Source organism: Argentina silus, assembly GCF_951799395.1.
Source record: "Argentina silus genome assembly, chromosome: 1".
NCBI lineage: Eukaryota > Metazoa > Chordata > Actinopteri > Argentiniformes > Argentinidae > Argentina > Argentina silus.
The window spans coordinates 2,228,778-2,239,358 of NC_139655.1; the positions used below are offsets into that span (position 1 = coordinate 2,228,778).

Sequence of the window (10,581 nt, forward strand, 5' to 3'; positions counted from 1 at the left end):
GGAGACAGAAACCAAAACAACAACCTCGTCCTCCTTACAGAAGTCGAGATTTTCACAAGCAGCAACGACAAGGTCGACAAACCTCTTGAATTTCTCCATGAAATGTGATTTCTTTCATATATATATAGTACATCGGAATCAAACGCTGTCTGATTGTAACGTGCGACTTTTCAAATGAAATCGCACGCCGTCAGATGTTGCATTCTCCCTTGAAAACATGGCTTCGTAGAGTCACACGTCAGTTCAGGGAAGGACTGCCCTCTTCCTCGTTATCTGCCAACAAATGTCCATCCAGCGGAATTCCCCTTTTGCTTGCGAGCAGTTTACTTTCACTTGTTCATCTTTCATTTGATTTCAACAGTTTGGACAATGACAGAGGAGCATATCCAAGCAAAGCTGGTCAATATTCTGAAACAAGACAAGATTCAGCTGTGGAACGCCCCATACACCGTAGAAAACAATGAAGCAGGACAGCAACCCATGCAGGTAAACAATTACATGTATCAGCCATTGAGCTACATGGCTGTGTATTAGCCATTGAGCTACATGGCTGTGTATTAGCCATTGAGCTGCATGGCTGTGTATTAGCCATTGAGCTACATGGCTGTGTATTAGCCATTGAGCTACATGGCTGTGTCTTAGCCATTGAGCTGCATGGCTGTGTGGTCACTATGAAACACCTGCAAGTAACAAGAGAGAGATGTCCCAGCTATGTCTCTGGGGCGACAACACCATTCCATATGGTTCTAATCTCACGCCCAGTGTGTGTCTTTGTCTCTGTGTTGTCGTTGCAGGAGCTTGCAGAGCGGTATGCCTCCATCGCATGTTTCTCTGTGTCCGAGGTGGAGAGTAACCTGGAGAGTATCAGATCCCAGGCAGTGAAGAGAGGGAGGGGGAATAAGACCTACAGAGAGACGTCTGTGGCCACGTTGGAGCTCTTTCTGCCTAAGGATGGGACAACGGTACTGCACCGACTGGATGCCTTGTGTGCGTGCTTGAGTGAGAAGAGAGAGAGTGTGTGTGTGTTTGTGTGTGTGTGTGTGTGTGTTTGTGTGAGGAGAGAGAGTGTGTGTGCAAGCGTGTGTGTGCGAGCGTGCGTGTGGCCAGCTTTATTTAATTATATTTTCAGCAAATAATCCAATATTTCTATATCTATTCAGGATGCCAAGAAGAAGAATTATCTGGAGACCAAACTGGATGTCCTTGCACAAGATGTCATGAACAGGTGGGTGAATGGTATCGTTGCAAAATCATGGGCTTCATAGTCATCATGACATGTGATTCTGTGGATTAACAGATACACTGTCACCTCAATCTCTGTCAGAATTTCCTAATGTCTCTGTGGTTTTCTTCATACACTTTAGGATTGCAGAAAAATATGGACTCAAATATATCAAGTTGATTTTGAAAGGGAAGACACTCACTCCTGGTAAGTTCCACAGAGATATTGTGCAGAGACACACTGCTACTGTGCCTCCCCCTATCCACTCCCATAGGCTTCTCACTCTAACGTGACACGTTCCTCACCACAGAAAATAGACTGGATGAACAGAACGTGAAAAACAACAGTAAGATGATGGTTCTGAGGGTGAGCGAGCCAGAGAGGAAGAGACAGATGGTGGAGGAAGAGGAGAAGAAGAAATCTCAGGACCAGAGTGTCCAGAGGACCCAGAAGGGCTTCCAGATCCTCTCAGAGAGAGGTGAGATCTGACATCAATAATAACAGAGTTAATAACAGAGTTCATCGGCCTTAACTGACTAACCACAACATTATAATAACACCAACGTAATCCACTCTCCTTTCGTTCTCTGTCTCTCATTTTAGATGGTACTGATGACCCAGAGACTACCCCCTTCCTAGAGATCGCAGATCAGAAGGGAAACCCTCTCAAAATCCCTCCCAGTGAGAAAAAGGTAGACTGTCGCCATGACTCCTTCCTTAGTCGCGCCATAAGCAGCGCGTCATGTCCAGCGCGACATTTTCAGCTTCACCGTAGCCAAAGCTGTTGGGGGGGAAATCTCACAAAACACGTACGGCAACGTTGTCTTGTTTGTCTTGTGTTTTGACTTAGGCTCTGATTCTGGCGATGGGGTTCCACGAGAAAGGCAGAGCTCTGATGAAGAGGAAACAGTACGATGCGGCCCTGTGCCACCTGCTACAAGCCGATGACCAGTTTGGGTAAAATAACTCCGCTACTGTACTCATAAATCGGGTGATTGAAATGGATACAGATTTAAGCTAAGCGTCAATGGATGAAGTGCGATAGCGATTTTTAGATGATGTCATCATTGTGTGATGATTAGTTTTTGTACAGTGTTTACTGGGATACCTCTGCGTTCCCATGCTGTTCTATCACCACTGCATTATGCCCATACAGTGCTGGCTATGAGTCTCTCTTCCTAGTCTAAAGTATCATCTTCTGTATTATACCCATACAGTGTTGGTTATGAGTCTCTCTTCCTAGTCTAAAGTCTCATCTTCTGTATTATACCCATACAGTGTTGGTTATGAGTCTCTTGTCCCTTCCTAGTCTAAAGTGTCTTCTTCTGTTTGCAGTAAGTGTGGGTCCATGCTGTTGAACACGGTGGACAACTATGCAGTACTGCAGTTGGACATTGTGTGGTGCTATAGAGCGCTGGAGGCCCTGTCCTGTCTGGACGACGGCAAGCAGAGACTGCAGAAGGCAGAGGACTGCTTCCTCAAGTGCTACGGAGAGCAGAAGGAGAGACTACTGCAGATCAAGGTTTATAACTGTTACTAAACTGGTTATAACACTTACATGTGTGGTTATAACAGCTTTATAACAATCGCTCGTCTGTGCGTTCCCCATGATCATATCCATGCCTCCTCTATAGCCCCCTTTCTCTGGCCCCTCCTCTCCTCTGTATGGGAATGCTGGCTATATTATTTGGTCAAGGGAATGTGACACTGGTGTAGTTATGTTTGATTGAGATAAGAATGGATTGACACCCCCACACGAAGCTACACATTGACCTTATCTGTAGACTATTTAAAGACAATCTGTTGAGGTGAACCTAAAAACCTCTTCAGCCCCCCCACTACCCCTCTGTACAGTTCCTGTACTGTTAATAATAATAATAATAATAATAATAATAATAATAATACAAAAAGTAATCCTTCCTTCTTCTAGCATTATGACTGCCAATGGCCCCTGGTCCTAGCATAGATTTTTTCTTATGATGACTGATATAGATGATTCAGTTACTTTAGACAAATGTACTTTGTTGTAAGTTGCTTTGGATAAAAGCGTCTGCTAAATGTAAAAAATGTTATTATTTTCTACATTGTAGATTAATATTGAAGACATAAAATCTATGAAGGAACACATATGGAATTATGTAGTAAACAAAAAAGTGTTAAACAAACCAGAATATGTTTTATATTTTAGATTCTTCAAAGTAGCCACCTTTTGCTTTGATGACAGCTTTGCACACTCTTGGCAAGTTTGTGTCCAAACCTTTGACTGGTACTGTATATCTTTTTATCAATATATATATCTTTTTTTTTATAAATGTTTGTTTCCAGGGTAATACAGGAAGAGAGGAGGTCCTGTTCCTGAGGCTCTACCTCCTCCAGAGTCTGCTGGCCTACCTGGATGGCAATGAACGTCAGGCAGCACAGAAGCTGCTGAAGGTAGGTTACCTCAGTCAAACCATGTCTTTAAAAGCTTCGTGGGTGTTGTGTAACACATACTGTAGGTGGTAGGGTACACAAAGTGCTTGCAGGGCTTATTTGGGGTACGTAACAGATCCAAGTTGTGTAACCCCTGTTGTAGGAAGAGGAAGTCCTCTGTGGCTCAGTTGGTAGAGCACGGCGCTAACAACGCTTAGGTTGTGGGTTCGATTCCTGTTGGGATCATATGTACTGAAAAATGTATGCACTCACTGCAATGTAAGTCGCTTTGGATAAAAGCGTCAGATGAATGGCATTTATAAGTACAGTGGAACCTCGAGATACGAATGCCCCAATATACGAATGTTTTGAGTTACGAATTGAAATTTCGTAGAATTTGTGCTCTGAGATACGAATGAAAATTTGAGATACGAATCCTTTTTTTTCGCGAGAAGTGGCAGCCGCGCGCGAGAAGTGGCAGCCGCCTGCACACAAACCCTTTTTTTTGAAGATTTGAGATACGAATGTTTTGACTTACGAAGGAAGTCTCGGAACGGATTAAATTCATATCTCGAGGTTCCACTGTATAGGGTTGCCTCTGTCTGGACACGTGGGGTTGATTCCTGGTCGTGGTCTCCTGTGTTCCCCCAGGTAGAGGATCTCTATGGTCGACTGTGTCTGGACCCAGGGAAGATGGCCGACCTCCTGAGCCTGGGGTTCTCTGAACAGGAGGCTCGCCTGGGTCTCAGGGCCTGCCACGGCAACGTCAACGAGGCCGCCCTGCACATCTCCAGCAGGAGAGAGGTGGGTTACCATGCCTACCAAACTAGCTGTATGTTTACCACAACGTTGATACCTAGCCTCTGTGGCTCAGTGGGTAGAGCGCGGCGCTAACAACGCTAAGGTTGTGGGTTTGATTCCTGCTGGGACCATATATACTGAAATGTATGCACTCACTGCAATGTAAGTCGCTTTGGATAAATGCGTCAGCTAAATGGCGTATACAGTACCAGGCAAAAGTTTGGACACACCTTCTCATTCAATGGTTTTTCTTTATTTTTTATTATTTTCTACATTGTAGATTAATATTGAAGACATCAAAACTATGAAGGAACACATATGGAATTATGTAGTAAACAAAAAAGTGTTAAACAAACCAGAATATGTTTTATATTTTAGATTCTTCAAAGTTAGCCACGTTATATTGTTATGTCTCTAAACACTCACCTGTTTGACTGTTCTGTGCCCTGTCTGGGTGTCAGGAGAAGGAGGAGATGAAGAGGAGGGAGAGGGAGAAGAGGAGGAGACGTGTGGAGGGGGTGAACACCCTCAGATCGCTGGGCTACTCAAAGAGAGACGCGGCCCGCGCCATTCACCAGGCTGACGGGGATGTGGACAAGGCCTATGGGGTGAGAGACCAGACTACTGATTCTGCTGTTTCTGCTCTCTGTACTGCCCCTCTATTGTAAACAGGGTTAGGGTTAGGGTTAGGGTTTGTGTGTTCAGGTTCTACGAGCCAGGGAGAGGACCCTATGGATGTGGACCTGGTGAACGAGGTTCTGGAGGACATCCCTAGGGTTACCCTAACTCTAACCCTAATCCTAACCCTATTTACAATAGAGGGTTAGGGTAACTCTAACCCTATTGTAAATAGTGTCTAATATTTCCACGGCGTGTCTTCACGGCCTCTATTGTCTCCACTGACATCATGTTGTTTGTGTCTCTACTGTATAAAATGTCAACCTTTCTCCATCCAGTTTTGGCAGATCAGCGAAAATGACAGTCAACGAAAATGAAGTACGATTGTTTTTTTTTTCCCCTCTTGCTCCCAGATCCTTCTGGACTCCTCCCAGGCAGCAGCTTCCACCAATAATAATACAGGGGAGCCTGTCAGTACAAATTTGGTCGACCAGGTACAATAATATACCTCTACCTCATTCATTAATTTATTCACCCGTTCATTTCCCCCCCTGTCCCTCTCTCTTTTACTTGCCCATCCCACCCGCCTGTCCTCTCTCATTCTGAAGCTAGTGTCTGATGGGTGTTTTTCTCTCCTCCGCCTCAAGCTGTTGTACCTGGGGTTTGAGCGGGAGGTGGCAGAGACAGCTCTGAGGTTGACGGGGGGAGACATACAGACAGCTACACAGCTACTACTGGACAACCAGGGGGTCCTCCCCCCTGGACTACTGTCCCCCTCTCCCCCTTCCTCCCTGTCTGAGGAACCCAGCACCTCCTCAGAGTCAGCAGGTCAGACACACACACACACACACACACACACACACACACACACACGTGCAGCAGACACTCTCTTGACGGGGGGGAAAACATCAATTCTGCCCCTCTCTTCAACGCATTGTAAACATCACAGAGATCAAAGTCATTTGTCCCATCGGGGGAAGGGTCATTTGAAGATTGGGGCAGAATTGATGTTTTCCCCCTTCACTCACTGTCTCTCTTGAAAGTAAAATGATCTTTATAAAAGAATCAGGCATTGGGATTTCCCCTGATAAAAGTGGTGTATTAGCAGAACCCTCTGTGTGCCTGTAGTTTAGTGTCTGTTTCTGTGTTCAGGTTCTACGAGCCAGGGAGAGGACCCTATGGATGTGGACCTGGTGAACGAGGTTCTGGAGGACATCCCTCGCCACGAGGAGGACTACCTGGACCTCACCCTGGAGGAAGAGAGCCACGTCATCGCCCAGATGAAGTCCTACCTCCACAAGAACCACACCCAATCCAACTGAACGGCCCTCAAAAGCCCCCTTTCTCTCATCCCAAGGCCCATGGGATGTCATATGTGTGTCCTTGTAGGCAGGAGAGTGAGCAGGTTTACTCCTCCAAGCAATAAACCCAAAGGTTTATCTTTATCTTTTTTGATCGTACGACGTATATATTATTCCTGTTTGAACAAATGACAGCGCAAAGCGGATTGTAAGTTGAAGTGTGTCAAATGAGAGGGGAATACGCTGATGAAGAAGCAATAAAGAATATATTCCACAGTATTTGGTTCGTGTTCTAGGAAGGAGCAGCACCTTACGGCACTAGTTTGATCATTAGAAGGTTTATGTTTTGAGATGGAACCTCAGCTATCAGAATGTAAAACCCTCAGTTGTGTTGACACTGTGAGGCGTCAGTTGTAAAGGTGTTTTGATTTGAAGATTTCAAGGTGGTTCTGTGTTTCTCCAACTGCACTTGTGTTCGTGCAGTGCTTTTCTCAACGACGTCATAATTGATCGTTTTATTTTAAGATTTTAAGTTAATGTTTATGTTGATGTTGAATATTGTGTTCATGTTGCGTACATGTAAAAAAAAAGAAAAAAAAAAAGATCAGCTCTTATTTAAGTTGTGCTTTTCTTGATGTTGGAGATGTTTAGTTTTTTCATTAGGCTATTGCCAATCTATACAATACAATAGGACTAGTGCCATATAGTTCAGGTTGCCTTGATTTCAAACCATTTGCATTTGATTTACATAACCTGTTGTCACATTCAGTAAACGCTCATTTGGTTTATGTTGCCTTCTGTGTGATCTCTTCTGCTTGTATTTGCAAACGTTCGTTGAGAGTTGAGATCACTAAGTGATAGTGGTGATGTTGCTCTGCACCGTGTCACCTTTCATAGATGAAGCTGTATCACAAAGCAGGATCAGTTAGCCGGTTAACTGTGATAATCAAGAGCTCTATCTCAATGTTTATCTGGTTCATGAAGTAACCTAAGCTTGATTATTGGTTTTGGAGAGTATATAAAACCTGTCATGCAATACCCATTTAAGATGTATGAACTCGAGATATGTCGACCCTGCTTTGTGACACGCCACCCTGCTCTCTATGCTCATGTCGTTGACACATTTCCTCACGTCTCAACACATAAATCAGACACACCCGGATTTGATAAAATAACATATTTGTGTTTTTTTGTCTTGTTTTTATTGTACATTTCTGGAGTTGTTAGAAGTAGTGGTAAAAGTCACAGTCCATAACTGGGGGCTGGGCGCGGGATCGGGGGTTGATAGAACAAGAGTCCGGAAGCTTAGAAGTAGTTGACGACCCTGCGGATGGACTGGATGTTGGGGTTCTGGGCCTGCCACTCGTTGTGGCTGCAGTAGTCTCCTCTCTCCACGATGTACATACGCCCACGGAAGTTAGGCTCCTCGTACATCACCCAGCTACAGAGAGAAAGCCAAACACACGGGGTCAGAAACACACAGACCTCTGTCTTCTCCCTCCAATGTGTAAAATGTTGAAGGAGGACCACAGTCTGTCCATCAAGCCCATGAAAATACTTCCTACATAGAGCTTAACACAGCAGATGTTATAGGTCTAGTATTTCATTGTGCTTTTAGAGAGCTAAGCAGTGATGGAAAATGTACTGTGAAAAGCCTGTGTGTGTGTCTATGGGTGTGTTTGTGTGTGTGTGTGTGTGTGTGTGTGTGTGTGGTAAAGTAGCCAGTGTGAAGGGGCCCTGTCACTTACGCTCCGTCTCCGTAGACCTTGAGGGAGTTGATGCAGTTCTTGCTGAAGCCACGGCTCTGGAGGAAGGGGCAGTCATCACAGATCTCCACACACTGGCCAGAGAAGTTACAGGCCTCGAACAGCTCCATCCTGTAGTGCTCACCGTGCTAGTGGAGGGAGGGGTAGATTGCCTACTGTTAGGTGGCTACATTTGATATGCTACCATTTTATGGGCGAAATCTCTGCACAGATTAATGACCAGATAATCATGTTCAATGACTTGGAATTGCTACAATTAAAGTGACTAATTGATGGTCTATGCTATAAATTACAGACTCACACATTCCTCAACGTTATCATTTATAACCTAGCATTCCATCCCAGGCCTGCCCCTGCCCCTGCCCCTGCTCCTGCCCCTGCCCCCCAACCCTAAACCCTTTCCCCCAGCCCCAGCTCCAACCCAGCCCACCCCTTGCCCTAACACCAGCCCCAGACCAAGCCCTATAGCCTAGCCCTCCATATACCCCACTCCACCCCTCCCCACCCCACAGCCCCAGTCTCTCTCACCATCCTGATGGGCTTGCAGGAGCCCATGTGGTCGTTGTGGGAGTTCCAGCGCTGGAACTCGGGGTACTCTCCATGCTCCAGGATGTACTGCTGGCCCTTGAAGTCGGGGTGATCGAAGCAGATGAAGGCTCCGCTCTCCACACGGATGGAGTTGACGCGGTTCATGAAGCCACGGTCCTGGAAGTTGTCACAGTCACCTCTGACCTCCAGCTTCCTTCCAGTGAAGCATTTACCCTCGTAGAAGGTGATCTAGAGGGGAGGAAACAGCCACAGTAACGCGTTAGGACGGGTGGGTGGGTGGGTGAGTGGGGGAATCGTGGCTATGCTGTCATTAGGGCGTGGTTGTGAGTTTGGATGTGCTGTCAAGAAGGGCCCTGGCGCATACAGTTCAGAAGAGAAATGTGCCTACTCTGAAAGCCATCAACATACTCAAAATTAAATTAAATAACACATCAAAGACACTGTAAAGCCTCCCGGGTTCTCAGTCAGTAACATCAATATTTTTCAATGATGGGTAAAAACTGGTTAAGTTGACTCGATTGAAACATAGCCATCTACTCTGTCAACAGCTTCGTTCGGTAATTTCACTGTCTTTCTCTAAGCTTGTTCATGCCCAGGCAGACTGAATGATGGATCCAGTGGACTCTGAAATTCTCTCAGGGATTGCCTCAACTTCATTGAAAAGAGTTGAAGTGGGGGGCGCTCAGTGGCGTAGCACACTGAGGCGCATACCATATCATCGCAAGGTCCCTGGTTTGATTCCAGCCATCGACATATCCTGCATGTCATCCCTCCTCTCTCTCACCCATCCTTCCTGTCAATCTCTACTATCTCTCTATCCCAATAAAGCAGAAATGCCCTAAAAATGTATTTGAAAGAAAAGAGTTGAAGTGAAAGAGCTGGCTACTAGTTTAATATCACACCTCCCACATGGTGTGAGAGAGACTGCATGAGTTTAACCACTTCCATTCTAATATTACTATCACAGCTACTGTATCTGCCTCTAAATCCTCTACCTCCTCCACCTGTCTGTGTCTATGGGCTGGCTGGTGATATTCCCCAGAGGTTACAGGTGTGGTGTCGTGCCCAGGTGAAACCCAGGTGAGCCCCAGGTGAGCCCCCAGATGTTGCTGCTTACCTTTCCAGAATACTGCGACATTTTGCACGGGATACTGTCCAACCTGACCCACAAGTAACAGTGAAAAAGTTGGACACCCCAATATATACGGCCGGGCACGTGGGCAGCGGTATCGCGAGGCCGGAGGGACAAAGGCAACACAAAAGAGGGGCTTAGTGCTTTCGCTGGGTGGGCAGTTTCCCTTCTCTCCTGGCACTGCTGATGCTGGGGTTTGGCTCAAGGGGAACACAGGGCCAAAACAAAGGATTCTGCTTGGACGGGGCTTTGCAGGGGTGTTTTGCACATGCTACGCTTCTCTTATGCTTGAGTTGAATGCATGGGGGCTATGATATGCCTGCTTGGTGAGAGAGAGAGAGAGAGAGAGAGAGAGAGAGAGAGAGAGAGAGAGAGAGAGGCGTGTTTGTGTGTGTGTGTGCGGGTGTCAAAGAGTATGCACATGTACGTGTATTGTATGTGTGTGTGTGTGTGTGGTGGGAGGGAAGTTACCATGGCAACCAGGTGGCGATCCCACAGAGACAGTGGAGCACCAGAGAAGCTCTCTGTTTATTTGAGTTATAAGAGATGTCGTAAAGTAATAGAAAATCACCTTTCACCCCATACATGATACACTAAATCATTAATAATGTAGTAAAGTAATAGAAAATCACTTTTCACCCCATACATGATACACTAAATCATTAATAATGTAGTAAAGTAATAGAAAATCACTTTTCGCCACATAAAAGAACTCCATCGGCACATGGCTATGCCTTGTGTGCTTACGCTCTGTTTAAAAGACTGAGTAAGGTCTTCAGT

At 45.7% G+C, this 10,581-nt stretch overlaps 2 protein-coding genes across 3 annotated transcripts; one reads left to right on the top strand and one right to left on the bottom strand.

The window, feature by feature from the left end:
• Positions 1–2: 2 nt before the first annotated feature.
• nub1 (negative regulator of ubiquitin-like proteins 1) lies at positions 3–7,141 on the top strand. Of its 2 annotated transcripts, XM_083679822.1 has the most exons (15): positions 3–72; positions 362–486; positions 795–962; positions 1,161–1,225; positions 1,365–1,429; positions 1,533–1,700; positions 1,826–1,914; positions 2,073–2,179; positions 2,558–2,744; positions 3,548–3,655; positions 4,286–4,438; positions 4,897–5,043; positions 5,467–5,547; positions 5,701–5,881; positions 6,206–7,141. In XM_083679822.1, the coding sequence occupies exons 2-15, from the start codon at positions 370–372 to the stop codon at positions 6,373–6,375; spliced, it is 1,806 nt and encodes a 601-aa protein (XP_083535948.1). In that variant the 5' UTR covers positions 3–72; positions 362–369; the 3' UTR covers positions 6,376–7,141. The 2 variants fall into 2 exon arrangements, with proteins under 2 accessions (XP_083535948.1, XP_083535947.1); XM_083679821.1 differs by having other exon boundaries at positions 3–486.
• A 518-nt stretch (positions 7,142–7,659) lies between these two features.
• Positions 7,660–9,807, bottom strand: crygn2 (crystallin, gamma N2; the record flags this gene model as incomplete). Its single annotated transcript, XM_083683419.1, has 4 exons — positions 7,660–7,795; positions 8,103–8,248; positions 8,649–8,897; positions 9,787–9,807. The coding sequence occupies 4 exons, from the start codon at positions 9,805–9,807 to the stop codon at positions 7,660–7,662; spliced, it is 552 nt and encodes a 183-aa protein (XP_083539545.1).
• Between the last annotated feature and the right edge of the window lie 774 nt (positions 9,808–10,581).